The 22,134-nt window shown below is 35.7% G+C and overlaps 2 protein-coding genes across 9 annotated transcripts in view; both read left to right on the top strand.

The window, feature by feature from the left end:
* The window catches only part of LOC141381647 (uncharacterized), a 751,802-nt gene that overhangs the window by 25,119 nt on the left and 704,549 nt on the right, over positions 1 to 22,134 (top strand). The gene's annotated exons all lie outside the window — the stretch shown is intronic.
* Positions 1,943 to 21,020, top strand: LOC137487297 (uncharacterized). 8 transcript variants are annotated; one of them, XM_087248765.2, is made up of 6 exons: positions 1,943 to 1,982; positions 3,131 to 3,273; positions 14,758 to 14,854; positions 15,107 to 15,170; positions 15,564 to 15,700; positions 16,474 to 21,020. In XM_087248765.2, the coding sequence occupies exons 5-6, from the start codon at positions 15,664 to 15,666 to the stop codon at positions 17,766 to 17,768; spliced, it is 1,332 nt and encodes a 443-aa protein (XP_087104891.1). In that variant the 5' UTR covers positions 1,943 to 1,982; positions 3,131 to 3,273; positions 14,758 to 14,854; positions 15,107 to 15,170; positions 15,564 to 15,663; the 3' UTR covers positions 17,769 to 21,020. The 8 variants fall into 8 exon arrangements, with proteins under 8 accessions (XP_087104891.1, XP_087104894.1, XP_087104890.1 ...); XM_087248768.2 differs by lacking the exon at positions 15,564 to 15,700; XM_087248764.2 differs by lacking the exons at positions 14,758 to 14,854; positions 15,107 to 15,170.

The raw sequence follows: 22,134 nt of genomic DNA, 5'->3' as shown, positions 1-22,134 counted from the left end.
GGTTTGCGATTAATGTAGCTGTAGTAGAGATTCATAAAAATAAAAAGAATTAAAACTGGTTACTCTGAGGTTGTGTTTAGGGTTGGGGTAGGTGTAAAATTGAATAAAACGTAGCGGGTTACTGTGAGGTTGGGCCTAGGGCTGGGGTAGGTGTGATTTTAATAAACTGCAATAGGTTGTATTCTGTGCCATGTACAAGACATTGAATCAATGAAACCCACATGGAGGTTTGTTACTGTGAGGTTGGGTTAAGAGTAGTGGTAGGTTGTGTTGTAAAATAGCAATCAGTTTTTTATTATTATTGTCTCTTTTTCTTTTAATCAAACAATTATTTGTATTGGTCATGTAAGGGTCATATATTAACTGAACTTCTAATGTTGTGGGTGAGTGCTGTGCATACTAATTAGCACTTTTGCAGAAGTAGATAGATGCGGGTCCAAAATTAAATTCAGCTCTGCAGAAACTTCCTGTCTGAAGAGAGGTGTTAAAACTGAACACAGAACACAGAAAGATGTATACTTTGTTGTTGGGCAGAGAATTCATAGAAAAAGAGGAAGTATGTCGAAGGGGCGGCCAATGGAGGACTGAACAATGACTGACAAGTGACGTTACACCAAAACTCCACCTGTTAAGATCGGTTGTGTATGATGATAGCGGGGAAAACCAGAGAGTTGACAAGTATGTGTCAAGCTAATGGCTTCATCATGGCTTCATCGATCACGGATCACGGATACAGTAAAATAATCATCTTTGTTGTAACATTACCTCTGTCTTTGTCGCGTTTTTCCTCCTCTTCTTTTCTTTTTTTTGCCTCCCCTGCGCACTAGACTGTTTGGGACGTTTTGACATATTGAGCATGTTGACCCATCAAAAAAAAAATGAACACCGTAGCAGTTAAAGTCTAATTATTTGGAGGGGGGCGTCTTAGGCGAGTAGGTTTTATTATTATTATACTACTACTACTTAGTAGGCTATGCACTATGCAGTTAAATTAATGTGGGCCTATTCTTTTCTGAAGTCATACCAACTTGTTTTAGGCATAGTGGAAGTTACTTTTTTTTTCTTCCCCCATTTCTGGCGCCCCCCTGGACGTACTGCGCCCTTAGCTATTGCCTATACTGCCTATGCCACGGGCCGGCCCTGCTGTGATTGATAATGTGACATTAGAATTTAACAACTCATTCTTAAAGCCAAATTGCTTAATTTGTGAACTTTTTGTACTTGGGGTTTAGTTGCACTGAAAAATCATCTTATGTCTATTTTCTCTGTAATTTTATCCAATACATTAAACTGCCAGGCAAGTTTATTTATACTGTAGCACATTTTATACACAATGGTAATTTAAAGTGCTTTACATAAAGAATGCAAAACTATTATTAAAATAATCACAAAAATAATCACAAAGAATTAAAAAATGTTAACATTTTAATTTTAAATTAATTGAGTCACTTAACAACAGAATAGAAATTGATTATACAAAAATACAGTGGGGTTCGTTTGGACGTAGCAGTGTTCATGCGGCAAATGCACTGCTAGACAAATTGCTTATTGTGGTCCTTAATGTAAAGTTAACATTATGCCAAGTTGTCACAAATGAAACAACGCATGGGAAACGGCTTTAGCGTTAGCAACAAGCTAACGTAAACTAGACAAGTAATTTTAAGTAGCTAATACTTAATTATACCTAATACTTAATAACTAAGTAACTAATACAGCAGATTTACGCCCGTGCTTTTAATATGATTTTGCTATTTAGAGTTTGCAAATAACACTTTTTATGAAATTATTTTATTAAGGGGAAAGTCTGAATGTGCTAATATAAAACCAAATTTACTTCTATAAAAACATGGGAGAAATGTATCAATAAGTCATGACGACTGCAACAGTAAGTGGAAAAAAATGTTAAGAAAACTTTTATTTTGGTGTGGCATGTGACGTCATTAGGCGGCGCCGCTACAGCGCGGTGATTCAACAGGAGAAAGGTTTGTTTTAAAAGTTTTACAGATATAACCCGATTTAAAGTTAAAGTTCTAAAGTTTTAGTTTTTTATATGATGTTAAATTATGTTCCTGCTTTTGAAAATATAATTTTAACATTTTATACAACGTATTACTATTTTATTCTCAGTAACCGAGGGTCATTGTTTGAATAAAGTAACAGAAAAGTGTGTAATAAGTGTTTTAATGAAACATTTTACCCGATTTCTTTTTGTTAATTAAAAGCTGTGCACAATTCTGCCCCGGCCTATGTCAGTGAAGTGAACTTATTAGACTTTATTCAGCTTGTAGACAGTTAAGCTTCCATGACCAGTTTTTGTCTGTCTCGATCTCGTTTTTTTTTTTTTTTTGTCTGTCCCTTGGTCTTGCTGCAAATCAAAAGATGATAGAGGTTTCTGTGTTGCGGCCTCAAGGCTCTGGAAAAGTCTCCCTCTGAACATCGGGATTGCTACATCATTGGATGCTTTTAAATCTAACTTAAAGACTTATTTTTACTCTCTTTCCTTTGAGTGACAAATTCAAGTTATTTTTATTTGTATTTTAGTATTACTTTTAAACATACATTTTCCTGTATTTTAAATTCTAGTATTTTAAATTTTATTGTGTAGTTTATTTTATTGTAAAGTACTTTGGATCAACCACGGTTGTGTAGAATTGTGCTCTATAAATAAAGTTTGCCCTGCCTAGAGTGGCAAAAAAGCTAAACAAAAGACTTTTATTTTGGCATAACGTGACGTCATCAGGCGGCGCCGCTAAAGCGCGGTGATTCAATGGAGAAAGGTTTGCTTTAAAAGTTTTACAGATATAACCCGATTTAAAGTTAAAAGTACTAAAGTTTCAGGATTGTTTATACGATGCAAAATTATGTTCCTGCTGTTGGAAATATTATTTTAACCCTTTATACAACGTAGTACTATTATATTCTCAGTAATCGAGGGCTATTGTTTGAATAAAGTAACAGAAAAGTGTGTAATACGTGTTTTAATGAAACGTTTTACCTGATTTATTTTTGTTAATTATGCTGATTAAAATAAACTGTTGAAGCAAGTGTTGAAGAGAAGGTATTTTATTTCTGTTCATTGTTTTATTTATTTTAAACAGAACATTTTTATTGTTTTGTTCATTTTAAACAGGATAAAGTGTCAGAGAAAAACTCCTGCTGAAGCGACTGATCTCCACACTGTTATAAAGATGGTGTTTATTAAAGAGGAGAATGAAGATGTGAAGATTGAAGAAACATTCACAGTCAAACAGGAAGATCTGCAGAAACAAACAGGTTGATTTTCATTCTCAAAGACCAACTCAGTCATCTGATCCTTATTCAGATATATTTTAATAATAAGAATACTAAATTAAATCCATCTTGCAGCCCAAAGTGGGCTGCCTAGTTCTTCTAAATGCACATAAGCACTCATTAAAAGACAGAATGAGTTTCTTTCTTGTTACTTGTTCTCATGTCTTTTGTCATTATTTTATGTATTATTAGTCTCCCATTTTCTCTACCTTCTTAAGGTTATTGCTTTTCTTGTTCTCCTGCTGTTTGTGAAGCGTCCTTGAGCACCGGCGCTTTATAAAATAAATTTAAGAAGTTTAACTGAGCTGAAGATATTTGACCTACAGTATTCTCCTAGTAGATATCAGCTATTACATTGATAGTGTTGGCTTAGTACTATCCATTTGCATACGTCACGTTGATCACAATTCCCCTTTTTTCATCAACTTCTTTATGAGTTTAATGTTGTTACTAGTTCTCACAGATAATATCTGAGTTAGAAGTAGATCATTATTATAATAACTAATTACCAGGGCTATTGTGTTTAAACAGGGTTTCCGCTGCGTCATAAAATGTCTTAAGATCCAAAATCAAACACAAAATTTAAAATCTTTAGCTAGAAATATCTAAAATACATATAAAAAATTATTTATTTATTATTGTTTATATATATATATATATATATATATATATATATGAGCAAAAATAAATGAGCAAATTACTTGCATACATTCTCTATTTTGAGGACCAAGTTTAATTTTTTGGTTTTAATCCATTTTAAGAAAATTTTTAGGGGATTATTGCAAGAATGTCAATGTGGTGTAACCAAAAAAAATTGGTACCAAATAGTTTACCTTGTTTAAAAAATGTGAAAGCCTCAATGAAACATTGTATCGGTGTTGTAAATGAGAGCGATGCCAACCCTCTTGTGCACCACCAGAGGGAACCATCGCCAGAATTCTGATTCGACTCACGGACTCAAAATCCCATAAGCCCTGCTACCTGGCACTGATTACGGTCCAGGTGCAACTCATCAGCTCTCGTGTATATATACCACACTCACGCTCCGGTTCGTTGCAAAGTCTTGATTTGCCTGGCTGTCATTTCTGAGCGTTCCATACTCCCTGCTTCGGACTGATCTGTGTTTCTGACCCTGTGCTTGTTCTACGATTACGAAAGACATCTGCCTGCCCCTGATCTCCAGCCTGTTATTCTGACCAGTAAGATATCTGCCTGCCTTTGAACTTTTGCCTGTCCCACGTTCTGTCTCCTGGATTGCCCCTTTGTGTTTGTTTGTATGTGTGCTCTTAATAAAGCTTGCAAATGGATTCAATGCCTTCTGACTCATCACAACAATCGGCTAGTCTGGCATAATTTTACATTAGACATATTTAATAGTAAATAAAGGTAAAAATAGCACAATTGTTTTAAATATTATAATTCATTTGGGGAATTTTGTCTGTCACCTCAAATTTCTGAAATGTCAAGATGGTGTAACCACCATTTATTGAGCCATTTTGTTAATATTGTGCACAAGACAGTTAGACAGGAAATTGGATCACAGAGAAGAACTCTTGATAAGACTAATTGCTGCATGCAAAGGTTAGTAACTCTTTTTAAAATATGAGATACTTTGACCTTTTTAAGGTATGGTCAGCTATTCTTAGATATGCATGTCAAATGGTAAGACCCCAGAAATGCACTGATAATAGTTCAATATTATAAAAATAAGTATTATATTTAAAAGTTAAATTTGAAATATTCCCACCAAGCCCATGTGCTTACATAGATGTTATTGATAATGCCTGTCAAATTTCATTTTAAGTTGAAATGTCAAGGGGTGTAACTGGTTACACCATTTGACTCGTATAGCAGGAGTCTTTCTGTTGGGGGTCAATTTAGTCAAATATCATTAGTTCACGATAATGATCAAAAATGCGACATAAATTAGACTACTATTTGGAACTATTTGTGTTCATAGTGTAGATTATTTATTTATTTTTGTTTGAGAAATAGGTGCTTAATCCACAACCTTACTATTAAAGCTGTCAACCTAGGATAAAGTTATTTTACTGCACAACATGAATGTATTTTTTTATGTTAATCCATGTTTACACAATATTCACACAATAAAATGTACACACTCTCTCATTCACACACTAGGGTTGGGCATCTAAGCTATAATGCCGATCCGATACGCATCTCGATACAAGAATACGATCCGAAATATTAGCGATACATTTGTGACATTGCGATGCAACACGATACGATTCACACCCATATCACGATACAATGCGATAATTCAGCACTAGCTAATTAGATCAAGTTTATGAGATTATGTGAAAGAGGATGCTGTGCCATTGAATGAGTTTAATTATTTATTAACCAAGCAAAACCAAGACTTTTTTTACAAACTGGCTTTTCTCTCAGAGCCAGTGTCAATTTACAGTAGAGAGCCATTTTAGAACATAAAGCACATATTATTTAAGTATTTTCAAGATAAAAAGAAGTGTTGTGGTAATTCAGAGTAAAGTGTTAAAATTCTAGAGTTAGATAAAGGTAAAATAACCCTCTCGGCATTAGAAGCTGATTTGCCTCCTTGTAATACAGAGTAACATGTATCTACCTTTGTAGAAAACCCTTGAATTTGAGAAACTAATCAGTGTCTGAAATCTCACCACACCCTCATTCACCTGGCCCTTAAATTAGTCAGTTTAGTCCACTAGACAGAGTGAATGACCACAAATAAGTGAATTCAGACACCTGCTGTTGAACACCTGCTATTAACAAGCACAATCACTGAAGGAATAAGAAATTGAAGGAAGAAATAAATCTACAGACACAGCCTCACACCAAACCAACTGAATTAAAACAGAGGATTAAACAACTCCATTAAATAATAGCATAAGCAGCTTCACTGATTACAGTTTGACTTCATTTCTGTAAGAATATTTGACAATGAACAGAGGTTTATATTTTTTTTTATTAAAAATATTTCACTTGACCTCACCATCATAGAGATCAGAGGCTGCTTATTTGAGCTCTTGAAGCTTTACTCTTATATCCTAATGGTTCTCTGACTGCTATAGCCATGTTTCTAAAACTCATTAGCTATAGCAAAAAAGGTCAAGAGAAACTATACTGTTTATGCTTAATTGTTATAGATTTAATTTCAGGTGTTTATTAAGTTGATTTATAAAGATATGCAAATATAATTGTATTAAAACTGCATGGGACAATACTACTGGTGGTCTGCTGCTCTTCATAGAAGATTCAACAAACAATTAGGATACAATTAATAATTAGAGTGTCATGCACTTAACATTCAAGCTCCAGCTTGCTCTTTATGACACACAGGCATCAAGAATCAGGACATGAACCTCAACCGTGGTTGCTAAAAAAAAAAAAAAAAGAGCTGCATAGTTCATGCCGCAATGCATGCTGGGTGCCAGCATAGTACAAAGCTCCCAGCATGCATTGCAGCATGAATAAATTATGCAGCTTTATGTTCTTACAATCTCTTTCTTTTCCTGTATTTTGTGTTGTTTTTGGGAGGTGATATTTCAGTAGTGTTTTTTTTTTACTTGATTTTATTTTTTTGTTTGTCACCATTATTGAGATTTAAAGACTAATTATTGATGTCTGGGTGTTTTTGAGTTCTGCCATAGATCAAACATTCTCATTGTAAATATTGTTATTAATTAATTGGAGTTTCAGTGGTTTCATTTATGTATATTATTTATTTCTCACACATAACTAATATGATACTTAATTAGAAAACAAGCAGGAAAGGATGGCTATGATATCATAAATAATCTCTTCAGACCAACACTTTAAGTTTCTTTCAACTTTTCCATGCTATATGTTTAAATAGTGTAATTAACACTATCTATAACAGCCAAAATAAAAGACAATTATAGCAAGAAGTTGAAGATCCTGACTAAAGCAGACTCTGTCCTCCATCATGGTGACTTTAAATGAGCAGAAATTTTATTAAGAGCTTTTGTTCACATGACAGAAATAAAGTCACTGGTCAGTAATAGGTGAAGCTCCATGATAAGTTGTTTAATTTGATGAGTTTTTTTAAAGATGTTGAAAAATAACATTTTTTATTGTGTAATTTGTTTTATTTTTATTGATTATTATTTTATTTAGAGTTTTTTTTTTCTCAGTTGATTTCATCTTTGGTTTTGGCTTGTGTTTTTCTGTCCTTCAGTGATCCTGCTTGTTAACAGTTGTTCATCAACAATTCTCAATCCTCCTTTAATTAGACAGTTAATTGTCTCATTAACTTCATCACTGTCTGAGTGTTCAGCCCTCTGTAGTGAGGACACTAGTGAGGATTTTGCCCTGGAATTTAAGGCTTACGTGTGTTCGAATGAAAAATACAGACTATGGGATTTGTTTTTAACAGAAATATTCTGGAAACTGAATTTACGAATGTAAAATGTTGAAAACAGCAGATTACTGGCAACCACTGCTGCCAGTATTTTGACATACATTTAACAGATATTTTACACAATAAGAGTTTGCTAATTAACACTCTGGGTGTTAAAAAATTTAACACTTTCAAAAATGTTACTTTAACACTTATAGTGGTTCCCATATAAACACTGAGGGAGTGTTAATTTGAACTCTAAGGTAGTTAAATCTACCAAATCTAAAATTTGCAGTGTGAGATCGATAAAAAATACAGACTGTTGAATGTGCTTTTAACAGAAATATTCTGTAAACTGAATTTATGAATGTTAAAAACAGCAGATTACTGGCAACCACAGCTGCTGGTATTTTTCCATAAAATCTAAAAAAGAAGAAAAAAAGAAAGAAAAACAACAAAACGGTTTTTGTGTCACCATTGTGGAGGGTAATAGCGTCTCTGTTCAAGTCCAAGATGAAATAAGAGTATTTGATGTTATGCTGCATCTTCTTTTGTTTAAAGGTAACTGTGTAGTTACTAATGCAGTCAAAATCTGTTTGCTACTTGCAATCACACATGAAAACATTATTGCATCTAAAGACTTTACATTTTTTTGCACTAAGCTATGATTTTGTAAAATGAACAATGCATTAGTTCATGAAATATGGTTATTTTTTGTAAATTTATACAGTTATATAAAACTTCCATGTTTTTCACAAAAAGGTTCTGGCAACCACAGCTACTGGTATTTTTTCGGAAATTTAACAGATATTTTACTCAACAAGAGTTTGCTAATTAACACTCTCTTGGTGTTGACAATGTTAACACTTTCAAAAGTGTTATTTTTAACACTTATAGTGGTTCCCATATAAACTCTGAGGGAGTGTTAATTTTAACTCCAAGGTAGTTAAATCTACTATCTAAAATTTGCTGTGTATAAGTGCAATATATATTAAATTATATATATTTGCACTCTTTCAACATAAAGGTTTAGCATTGCACAACAAGAATTGTGATTTAACTTTTCAACTATGAAAACAAGTTTTACAAAGATATATTTTGCCACTGAATATTGTAAAACTTAAGGTCGTGAACTAGCAGTGTTATGCTGCTTTGAAACATCACTGTCACTGTAAACAACAGGCTAATAAAAATATAACAAACCAGCAATCTTCTTGCTGTGGGGTGGTCATACTACCCACTGTGCCACCGTGACACCCATTATTTTTATCTTTATTATTATTAATATTATTATTATTATTATTATTATTATAATTAAATAAAAATTAACAGGAGGAGGTGTTTAAAACCTTCGTTCTTCGTGACACTAGGCTGAATATCTTTGCAGATAAACAATGCAATAACATCCGTTATTGGCGTAGAGCGCACAAAACTGTTGCGCATGGAAAAAAAAAAAAAACTTGCAATGCTTTTCTCACCACTTTTGGAGCTGGTAGCTACAGTTAAAGCAGTGCAGGAACCCGGGGATGCAGGAACACTGGAAGATGCTTTCACAACAACACCGTGGCGCCGCTTCAAGTGAGATTTCAGATTAGTCGTACTGCCCACGTTTTTTACAGATGCGCGGCACATTTCGCAAATTGCATCTGTCCTGTCAAGTCGTCCATCCTTAAATCCATAATGTTGCCATATTTTAGATTTAAAACTCAGTGGGGAATTAAATGTTTGTTTTGCTTCTCGCGCTTTCTGAGGGCGCACCACTAGCTTCATCCGCACACCTGATACACTGAGTTGTAGTGTAAGTGTACACATCCGCAAGTCCGTTGCTAAGGCATACTTTATGTAGGTCGATTAAATTATGCGCCAAAAACAGGTTGACAACACTTGTTAATAAATAAAAAATACATTCTATATTAAAAATATAAGCTGTATCTTGGTAAACCGATGCATCTCGCAAAAACCGATGCATCTCGATTTGCTTCCAAATTTCATTCATCCTCTGCTGCTCTACCGATGCACTCGCATCGTGCACGCGCATGACCGCGTATCGATACATATCGATTAATCTTCCCATCCCTATCACACACACATTCATACAGTACAGTCAATTTAGTTTTTCTAATTCACCTATACCGCAAGTCTTTGGACTGTGGGGGAAACTGGAGCTCCCAAAGGAAACCCATGTCAACTCCACACAGTAAGCCATCCTGGTCCATCTTGGACTCAAACCAGCAACCTTCTTGCTGTGAGACAACTGTGCTAACCACATTAGCCACTGTATCACCCTCCTTTGAAATGTTGTATGTATTTTTTTTTCCTTCTTGAGAAAGTCTTATTTCTTTTAGTTTGGATAGAATAAAAGCAGTTTTTAAAATGTTTAAGCAGTTTTTAAGGTCAATATTGTTAGCCTTCTTAAATACAGAACAAACCACAGTTACCCAATGACTTGGCCAATAGATCTTACTTGCCTAATTAACCTAATTACATTTTTAAATGTCACTTTAGGCTGAATACTAATGTCTTACAAATGATCTAGTCAAATATTATGTGCTGTCATCATGGCAAAGACTACGGAAGAAATCAGTTATTAGAATTTAGTCATTTAAACTATTTTGTTTAGAAATGTGTTGACAATAATATTCTCTCTGTTAAAGAGCCCTTGGGAATTTCTTTTTTAAATAAAAGAAAAAATTAACATGGGAAAAGAAACAAGGTTGACAAGCCTCTATAGACTGAGTGCACACAGCCTTAAGTTTTGGAGGTTTTCATACTTGATGCGCTCGCTGTTGTACTATTATTATTAACAACTGGAGGTGCCTCGGAGGAACTTTAATGATGAAAAGTTGTGAAGAACAAGTCAGAAGTTGCTAAACAAATGAATTGCAGTTGAAATCAGTTTTGTTTGTTTTTTTTTACAGCATGTCTGATAATATTTTTTTCTTCTGGAGAAAGTCTTATTTGTTTTATTTCGGCTAGAATAAAAGCATTTTTTAAAAGCCATTTTAAGGTAAAAATTATTAGCCCTTTTAAGCTTTTTCCCCGCGATAGTCAACAGAACAAACCATGGATATACAATAACTTATCTAATTACTCTAACCTGCCTAGTTAACCTAATTAAGCCTTTAAATGCTACTTTAAGCTGTATAGAAGTGTCTTGAAGAATATCTAGTCTAATATTATTTACTGTCATCATGGCAAAGAGAAAATAAATCAGTTATTAGAGATGAGTTATTAAAACTATTATGTGTTGAAAATGTGTTGAAAAAATCTTCTCTTTGTTAAACCGAAATTGGGGAAAAAATAACAGGGGAGCTAATAGCTCAGGGGGACTAATAATAATTCTGCGTAATTCTGAAGTTAACTGTATAAAATAGTTTGTGGATAAGTTGTGGATACACTCATGAAATTATTTGTTGTCAGTCAGTCGTGTATGCTTACAAAAATTGGCCTTTAATCCCAGCACCAAGGCAACAACAAGTAAGCAGCAGTTCTTACGTACTAGTGTTTTACGTACAGTGTTTGGCAAATTGTTTCTAAATAGCTTAGAAGTAAAATAGTGGATTTTTTTTTCTAATATCATCTACTTAGTTTCATTTTACTTAAGCCAACTGAAAAGAAACAGTGATGGAAAAGGTGTTAAATGTTAAACATGTTTCTTTAGTTTGTTAATATTCTATTGATGAGGGCCACACATTTAATGTAAAGGATTTTATTACTTGGTGTATTAAAAGTTCAGCAACTTGGTTTCATTGTTCCAAACACATTTGTCAATGACAATCCCACCCCCCTCAGAAATTGTTCATCAACTGTCATTACAATATGAGACATGGATACACCGTTCATGCGCCATGATGATTTCTTTTTGCCAGACATTTTGGTTAACATTAAAACAAATTAAAATCACTTCAGCTGAAATTGTTGACTATCATTCTTAATTTGAATTGATTTTAATTGTCAATTTCAAAATCTTTGGCTGTAGAAGCAACACTGTCAGGTGGTGTAACTGTTTTTGTCAATTAGTGTAACCAGTATTTTACATAAAAATATAATTATGTACATGGAAATAATGTGAAATTAAGATTAAAACACCCAGTTTAGTGTATTAAAATAGTTTTTAACATTTTTTACATAATTTGTCAAAGATTATTTAGAAATCAGATGTTTTTAGCATGTGTCAGGCCGAATATTGCAAAAACTCATTAAAATGTACATTTAGAGATAATGCGAATAAAATAAATGTTATTGTGGTATTTTAAAATGAAGTATTTATTTCAGTGTGTACACTTGCATATCATCTAGAAGGAGTAAATTATTTAATATTTCACAATGTTTGGCAGTTACACCATTTGACATTTTCAGTTGGATTCAGTCTTAATGTTTGTAAAAAATGGTGTAAATGTTATTTTTAATGACATTAAATCAACATGAATACAATCTGTACATTTTAAAATATCTAACGGATGCTTTTAAATCAACTTTGTAAAAGATTTTTAAACCTGTTTTGTTACTTACCCTAACAACGAGTTATTATTAAATATTAACATTCAGGTTTAACCTTTGGTCAATTGGGTTAAACAAATACATAATTGTATCTGATCCCGCCGCTCGGCCGAGCGGACTCTCAGATTATGAATATTAATTATCAACAATAACGAATTATTGTTAATCATTAATATTCTGCATTAACTTATTGTTAATTTGACCAAATAAATATACCCAGACCTCGCCGCTCATCCGAGCGGACTCCGTACGGATATATTTATTTAGAAAGGGAATACTTACTACTCCTTGTGAGGTAGCTTAATCATTCTTAAGTTTTGACTAACTTAAATAGCAGCCGGTAGCAAAAGATCTATCATTTCAGTGACCTTTTTCTGTGAGGCAAACAAAAACAATCCAATGCGATTATAATAAGGTTTATTGACTAATCTAACACTTATCAAACAAACGTAAACTGAGTATAGGAATATATGGGCATAACATATAACAGACAAACTAATTCTAAATAGGCTATAAACGGATATATGGAACATATAATAAAACCGAAAGAGACATAAAAGTGAGGAAATACAGAAATTAGATACAGAATGACAAATTTCGCTCAGTTCAACCATGCATAACGAGAATCACCAGTTGATCATAAACACCTTAAAAAGGGGCACAGCTTAAAACGTATATGAAAAATAAACTTGCATTTACTTTCTCTTGTGTCGTGCGAGCTTTGGTTGATGCGCGGGGGATGTCAGAGATTCAGTAGGAGTTTGTGTGTCCTGTTCAGCTTGGTCTAAGTTAAATGGTCCCACGAGGCGCGAGATTAAACTGAGTTCAAAAGTCGGAAAACAAAGAAACGAGGACAGAAGAAGGTTCTCTGCGGAGAAGTTTATCCGAGGTTTTTTTTCTGCTTCTGCCCAGATGTTGGGGGGCAGAATGAGTTATACCTGCGGGTCACGTGACGACCCGTTCAGCATTCTCGACCAATGATTTTAGGACAAAGTTTTGAGCGCGAAACCTCTCTTTGTCTCTTGGCTGTTCGTATGCAAATTTTGGGTCCTCCTGCAGCCTAAGGACGGTTTTTAATTCAGGGCATAAAAAAATGCAGGCCGTTCCTGTTATTATCATGCTCTATGCATCATGTGTTGTAAAATGTCCAGGGCATTCTATTGACACCAAACAATCTACAAGTACATCAACATTAAAAGTACATCAACATAGTTCCCATACCTTTACATCATTGATGCTTTTAAAAAGGCCTGAAAGTACAAATGTGTATAGTCTATATCAGGGATTGTACACATTACAAAAGTTAAATGTAATTAAACAAGAGATTTGGGTTCTAAATGTCTTTGTTTAATTTTTTGAGGAATGTCTTGACTGTGAGCAGAACGTTGGCTAAAGAGGTTTTTTTTTCTTCTCTTATCTTATCTTATCTGTCATGTTCTTTTGAAGTCGGCAGAGAGTGGTTCTGTGAAGTCTCCCAGACTTGTTAACATGTCACCAGGGATTTCTAAGCCAGACTTTATGTCACCAAAAGTCATTTTATTGTCCTGGCGAACCCAGATCGTTTTCGTGGAATGTTAAATGGAATGTTTATCTCCAGAATGCAGGTTACAATATGTTACATGAATAATCTCCACACAGACTCCTACAGAACCATAATTTTTGAAACTTAAAATTAACAGCTTCATAAACAGATGTGTTTTTCCAAGCGTATAAACTGCTGTATAAAGTTAGCTAATCCGTTCATTCCATGGAAGAAAACAAATACCTCAGGGAAATCAATTGTAATAATCAGTCAAATCCAACGTAAGGAGTCAGGAGCGGATTATTACCAAATAAGTTTGAAGGCAGGATACTCATCGTTAAGTGTTGTAATCCTCAGGTAGAATGAGTGTCAACTTTTAGATTGATTGTCAGATATGATTTTCTTTTTCACATAATCCATTGCCTCGGTCGCAATCTGAAACTGCTTTTCTTCTCCATTGTGTGAAATTCGGAACCTGGCCAAGAAAAGCTGTCCATATCGCACGTCTTGTCACCCCCAAAGAGCTCTCCTGACATCAGTAAAGGCTGCTCTTGCCCTTGCAACATTGGCGGTGTAATCCGGAAAGATGGTGATTTGATTACCGTTGTAAACGAGCCGTGTACGTTCTCTGGCTTTTCGTAAGATCTCCATGGCATCTCCATCGTAATTGTAACTTTGTGTTAATGGTACGAGGCTTGTCCCCTGGCCTCCTTGGAACAAGGCTACGATGTGAGCTGTCAATTTTGACATCTCTGTCCACTTGAAGCCCTTCTTTTAGCAGTTTGGATACCGCTGTAGTTGAACTTGATCCCAGGAGCTCGGGGATTCCCGTAATGCAAATATTTCCCTTTCTCATGCACCCTTCCATATCTTCACATTTTTCTTTTAAGTCGCCGACATGTCTTGTAAGCTTAGTTACCGTTGCCTGGAGATGTTCTCTTTTATTTGGTCAATTTCAGAACGCCCAGCGGTGGCATTATTCGCGATTTCGGTTCTCATAGCCTGTAGTTCAGATTTAAGTGCATCAAAATCTTCGGCCACTGCATTTTTCAACTCTGATGAAGATGATATGATGATTCTTCAACAGATGATATGTCCGCACTTAAGGAGCAGAGAATGTCCGCCTTTATCCTCTGAAAAGCCAGTATTTGTATCTTCAGGCCGTCCAGAAGGAGATATGACAGGTCGGCCGGGCTCACCGGAACTACTCTGTTTAAAATTGTGTCATTTTTACACGTGTCAAAAACATACATTTATCTTTATGCTGCAGCGGAAATGTCTTAATGTATTTTTTTGCATAACTGCAGTGCAAATGTCTAGTTACTTATATTTACATAGTTTTGAGTTTTCCTTGTTGAAAATTAGTTGGAGGTGGTATCACATTCGTTACATTTTTGCTAATTGAAACAAATGCATTTTGCATTGAGCATCTACAGGGGGTCTGACAGAAGTTGCCTGCCTGATTTTTGGTAGAAGGCGGAGAGGGTACATTTGATGAAGGTAACCCTCGCATAATTCTACACCATAAACGCTGCATATGTACATTAGTGCAGTGCAAGTATCTAAAGTTTTTTATGTTTACATTAGTGCAGAGCAAATGTTCACTCAAATTGTTCTGTTATTTATGTTTACATGTTTACTATAATGCATTGAAAATGAATGTTTATTATATTGACAACTTTATATTGTTGCTGTCAACAACATAGAAATTATGTTCAGTTTGTGTTTATATATATTTTTTTACATGAATAAATTTAGCTTCATTATCTACTCTTTAATCTTTAGTTTAAGCATTTACTGATGGGCAGAAGGCAAGCCATTGTGTAAATCAGGTTGATGCTTGCTGTAATAGAAAGAGATGATGACTGTCCAGCTTGTTGCTTCACCCGGCAGATGAGATGCTCAGTGTGGACCCTCAGCCTTGTGATGGATGGCATCTCCCTCACAGTTGATTTTACTCTGGACACGTTGCTCTAGATGTTGTAGGATGTAGATGTATAAATCTGATAGAAATGCATTAGGTTTTGCATGTAAGTATTTGTGCCTAACACATTTGTTTTAGTTTGGTATTTGCCTCTTACATGACACTAGAATGTTGTTGTGTTTGTGTGTGTGTGTATGTGTATGCATGTATACAGTATATACAGTATAATAGAATTTACTATAGTACGGTTAAAAATGTTATATTATTTAATATAAAATACAATTGCAACTTGTTACTACTTTTATCTGGGTTATATTCTTGTACATAGTTTTTTAACTGTACCTTTAGAACCTTATATTAACACCAAAAGCAGCATCATAGCAGTCTCCTTTCAGACACTCCACCTCTTCACAGAGATTGTCAGCCAGATCTGGTGTATTAATCAACTATCGTGGCTTCTGGAACTGAACAGTAATGATGTTCCAGATGCTGGACATCCACTGCCACATGGCCTTACCAGTTTAAGACTAAATCTAATCAGATCTAAATGCTCTGATGCGTTTAGGTTTCACCGCCATCAGATTTCGCTATGCGGAAGAGCCTGACTGATATTCTACCGGAAACATGTCAGCAGAGTTTGTGCATAGAGCCCATTTACTATAAGTCAATGTAAAAGCACTAGATAAATAAAGATGAATTGAATGAAATCTGCTTAAATGGGTACACATTAATGGACCAGACAAAATATCTGATTTATTTTACATTTAATGTGCATCAAAGTTAGTGTGTGTAGCCAATGTTTCTAGTGTCTTCTCACTTTTCAGCTTTCAATGAGAGTTTTTAAGACTCAATAAAAACTAATGATTTTTTTTATTTCAGACCTAATTGAAGAGTATGAGGGGAGTAAAGAGGAGGAACATCATGTCAAAATTGAGGACAAAACTCATTTACAGACTGATGGTATTTTGAAGAGGAGAGACAAGAATCGTTTCACCTGCACTCAGTGTGGGAAGAGTTTGGCAAACAAAACCAAACTTAAGAATCACATGAGGATCCACACTGCAGAGAAACCATTCACATGCACTCAGTGTGGAAAGAGTTTTGAATTACAAAATAGTCTTACAAATCACATGAAGATCCACACTGGAAAGAAACCATTCACTTGCACTCAGTGTGGGAGGAAATTCAACCAATCATCAAACCTTAATAATCACATGAAGATCCACACTGGAGAGAAACCATTCACATGCCCTCAGTGTGGAAAGAGTTTTGGATTACAATATAATCTTACAAATCACATGAGGATCCACACAGGAGAGAAACCCTTCACATGCACTCAGTGTGGGAGGAGTTTCAACCAATCATCACACCTTAAAAATCACATGAAGATCCACACTGGAGAGAAACCATTCACATGCCCTCAGTGTGGAAAGAGTTTTAGATTACAAGGCAGTCTTACAATTCACATGAGGATCCACACTGGAGAGAAACTATTCACATGCACTCAGTGTTGGAGGGGTTTCAACCAATCATCAAACTATAATAATCACATGAAGATCCACACTGGAGAGAAACCATTCACATGCCCTCAGTGTGAAAAGAGTTTTAGATTACAATATAGTCTTACAAATCACATGAGGATCCACACTGGAGAGAAACTATTCACATGCACTCAGTGTGGGAGGGGTTTTAACAAATTATCAAACCTTAATAATCACATGGTAATCCACACTGGAGAGAAACCATTCACATGCCCTCAGTGTGGAAAGAGTTTTGGATTACAAGGCAGTCTTACAATTCACATGAGGATCCACACTGGAGAGAAACCATTCATATGCCCTCAGTGTGGAAAGAGTTTCAACCAATCATCAAGTCTTAATACACACATGAAGATCCACACTGGAAAGAAATCCTTCACTTGCGCTCAGTGTGGGAAGAGTTTCAACCAATCATCACAGCTTAATCAACACATGATGATGCACACTGGAAAGAAACCATACACTTGCTCTCAGTGTGGGAAGAGTTTCAGCCGCTCATCAAGTCTTTATAATCACATGAAGATCCACACTGGAAAGAAATCCTTTACTTGCGCTCAGTGTAGTAAGAGTTTTACCTGCTCATCCTCCCTTAATCGACACATGAGGATCCACAGTGGAGAAAGACCATTCACATGAACTTAGTGTGAGAAGAGTTTTAGCCAATCATCACACTATAATCTACACATGAGGATCCACACTGGAGAGAAACCATTCACTTGCACTCAGTGTGGGAAGAGTTTTAGCCAATCGTCACACCTTAATAAACACATGATGAGCCACACTGGAGAAAAACCATTCACTTACACTTAAGCCGCGGTCACACTTGAATTTTTTCCCCATAGACTTCCATTCATACGCATGCGAATCCGTAAGACCGGAAATGCAAGTTCTTGCGTCAAGTTTCGTAGTTCACTGCCTTGCAAAGTTCAATCTTGGTGAAATCTTACCTGAGAAATTGCATCACTTGACTGTGTGAGACCAATCAAAGATCAAAACATGACCTCTCTAGACAGAAATTTAAAATATGGACCAATCGCTCACTTTTTTAAATATCTAATCATCTTTGTAGCGAAATTAGCTCAGTTTATGAATATTAACGATCAATAATAACAAGTTATTATTAAATATTTTTATTGCGGTTTAACCTACTGTCAATTTGGCTAAACGGATATATAACACAATTCCGCTCGCTCGTTCAAGCAGACTCTCAGATTATGAATATCAATTATCAATAACAACATATTATTATTCATCCTTAATATTCTGGATTAACTTATTGTTAATTTGATGAAGTAAATATAACCAGACCTCACCTGCTTGTCTGAGTGGACTCTGTGATGATCTGTTTATTTAGAAAGCAAATTATTAGTACTCCGTGTGAAGTAGATTAATCATTTATGAGTTTGATGAACTTAATAACAGCTTGTAGCAAAGGAATCAATCGCTTTAGTGACTTTTTCTGTGAGGCAAACAATACAATCCATTTGATTATAATGGGATTTATTGACTAGTCTGACATGTAACGAACAAACGCTCAAACATAAAACAAAAGTGAACTGAATATAGATAGGCTATATAGGGATCTATGAAACCTATAATAAACAGAAAGAAACAGAAAAGCGAGGAAATAGAGAGTTTAGATTAAAGAATGGCAAATCTACCTCAGTTCCACACAACTATTCAGGACCATTAAGATTGCAAAGAAAACACCTTTTTGATAAGGGGCACAGCTTTAATGCATAACATAATTACCTTTAGAAAGATGGTTTTTCTCTCTTTTTGCGAGTATTCTCTCTGATGCGTTAGATGGAGTCCTTTAGTGTCCTTTCTATGTGTTCGATGAAAAATACAGACTGTGGAATGTGTTATTAACAGAAATATTTTGTAAAATGTAAATGTTTTTGAATGTTTTTTGAAGTTTTGGCAACCATCTTTGGCTTACCTCTAGATAAGTGGTGTCACACAGGCTCAGACTTTGTGGCACCAAGAGTCATAAACATACGCAGAGGAAACTTTTTTTTTAAACCCCTTTATAAAATCGATACGTAATTTTATCTGACTGTACATTACATCTTGTTTAATCCCGCCCCTTTTCACAGCTCCGAACAACAGAATTTTGCATGCTCAAACTCTAGTGTAACCGCAGCTTCAGTGTGGGATGAATTTCAGCAACTCCTCAGACCTTAATAAACACATAAGGACCAGTAGCGTAGCGCAAATTGCGGAGGCCCCCCTGCAGGGATCACTGACGGGGCCCTCGGTGGGGGGGATGGGGGGGGACAATGCGGGGAAGCGATCACAAATTGAGGAGGGGGGAAGGGAGGCGGGGTGGAGCGACAACGCGGGGAAGCTTTCACAAACTGAGGAACGATCACAAACTAAGGAGCAGGAAAAGGGAGTGAGGTGGAGCGACAGCGCAGGGAAACCTTCACAAACTGAGGAGCGATCACAAACCAAAAGCAGCGAGAGCATCAAAGTAGCCAGAAGTCATTAATTATTAATGAGAACTGGCGTCAAGGAACCGCACGGTGCGTCTTCTCCTGTGTGGGTGTCGAGGAGAGTTGAAATCAAGTCAACTTTATGGTATGACATATGATGCGGTTCGGCTGCAAGCAATCAGAATGAAGTAGTCCGCCGCTTGAGAGGAGTTCAGTGAACACAGACCTGTGAACTTTGGTTCCGACCACAGATGTTCCCAAGAGTTTGATTATTGCGGTTGCCGGATTTTCAATTATTGAAAATCGCGACGACGTGAGTGTGAAAAGACTTTTATTACAGCTCCAAAATTGAAACTGCACCAGACGATTCACACTGGAGAGACGGTACAAGTGTTCACACTGTGACAAGGTTTAATCAGTTAACACATCTGAAAACAGAAGAGGATTCACACTGGAGAGAAACTGTACCGATCTGATCAGTGTCTACAGAGTTTCACTCATTCGGGGCAGCTTAACAAACACATGGACAAAAAGTTGCACACAAGACATGAATGCTGCAAAACATTTTCTCATGTGCACAGGATGTTGAATGTCTGAACAATGTTTGAAAAGGCTGAGTGATGGTATTCTGTACACTTCTACACAGCAGTAGGTGGGGTTGTAAATGTGTTGCGCTCCTCACGTTAACCGTAAACACAGTGATGGCGGCTGAGAGAAGAACAGTTTCATAAACATCTGACAAACAGCATCTCAGTGGCTTAAAATCTCTTTGCAAGTGATTGTACAGGTACGGATACATTTGTACTCCACTCTTCAGTGTATTCATGTAGCTAGTGTTGTTTTGGATGATGTTTTCTGTCTGACTTCCTGAATGAGAAACAAATCACTGAAAAGACTCCGCACATCAAACAAGGTGAAGCTCCAAGATGGTTAGTTTGCAGTATATCAGGGCCTCAAGTTTAGAAAGCCAATTCAGTTGTCCTGTGTTGCAGCTTTTATTAGTAAATTTTCTTTACTTTTAGGTTCAAGATTCTTTCTAGTTTACTACATTTACTTTTTTGAGTAGAATACAAACTTAATGAATATTTTATGATTTAGGCAGAGCGACAGGTATTAAGTTTTACAATATTAATACACTGTGATGATCCTAAAGTAAATCCCAGGTAAATCCTGATTGGATGCCTGCATTACTCATCAATGTGTATATAAAAGTTGTGTTAGCTTTCACAGGACGCTGTGGCTACTCAGGAGTCCTTATGTAAAGACCTGCCATTTCATCGACTCTTTAACTTTAAGGTTTTGTTTTGCATTACTTATATCATGCAGTTAACATGTTGTTGTGATTATATCCTAAGTTCTTTATCTTCATTATTATCCATAGACATTTGTTTGTTGCTTTTATTAATTGTTCTATGAGTTATATTCTATAATAAATAATTTGCATTCAGGCTATTTTGTTGGTTCATTTTTCTTTTATGTTGCGACTCTAACAAGCTACATGTACTTGATATACTGAAGTAGAGAAGTAACTTTAGAAAGGCAGTTAATTTTGAGTAGGATAGTTTGTTATTTTGAGTACCTCAGAGCAGTGTTTCTCAATTCTGGTGCTTGTGCAAAATGAGTTTTTTTGGGAACAGCCGTCCCAAAATAATTTTACCTTTTATTAATAGATCTTAGAATCACACCTGAGAAACCACAAAAGCAGAGATTTGGCTTATCTTTAACCGCTTAACATTAAGATGCACCAGATCAGCAAGAGACAACATTTGTTTGAGTTTTCTTCGCCAACTGGCCTCGACGAAACACAACGTTCCTGTATGGTTGGTGAATCAGTTACAGTGATATTTTTGGGATTCACTTGCTTGAGTGGAAGTTCTCCTGGATTACTGGGGTGACAGACTCTGCTGAGAGTCGGTTTGCAGAAGTTTATTGTGGTTTTGGAGGTTCCTAAACTTTAAGAGATTGCATGGAAAGTTCTTTGCGACCCTATGGCGTGGCGGTGCAGTGTCCGTGAGCAAGGAGAGAGGGGGCAGAGAGCAGCAGAGAGTATGAGCAAGCTAATGCAAAAAGCAAAGTTTTACTGTCTTCCAATGAGCAGTTGCCATGGAGGGCACCAGACATAATACATTTCAGACACAAACTGAAGGATTTATCTGCTATGAGGGTTAAAAACCATTAATTAACTTGGTTGCAATAAGCACATGTAATGTTCAAAAGAAACCACTGCTGCACAAAATAGCACACCATTTTTGTGCATGGATTAATGTTATTTTGTTTATTATTTTATTTCATTATTTGAGACTGAGAATCTTACATTTGAGAGTCTTACATTTACATTTAGTTAGTAATGGGAAAACATTCCTCCAGCATGACAATGAAAAGGTTTTTTTAAAGTGATTTTTAGCCTTCGCTCACTCCCAGATTAGAGGCTTCTGGAGGGGATGTAGACCTTCAGCAGTAGTTGGAGGTAAGAGGCTGTGCAGTGCCAGTGATTTGAACTTGATATGAGCCTCGAGCGGTAACCAATGCAGAGAGATAAAGAGAGGAGTTACATGGGCTCTCAT

The sequence above is a fragment of the Danio rerio genome, chromosome 4 (genome assembly GCF_052040795.2).
Source record: "Danio rerio strain M-AB ecotype USA chromosome 4, GRCz13ab, whole genome shotgun sequence".
Taxonomy (NCBI): Eukaryota; Metazoa; Chordata; class Actinopteri; order Cypriniformes; family Danionidae; genus Danio; species Danio rerio.
The sequence above is the reverse complement of the archived record's forward strand: the minus strand, read 5'-3'. Positions and strand labels throughout refer to the sequence as shown.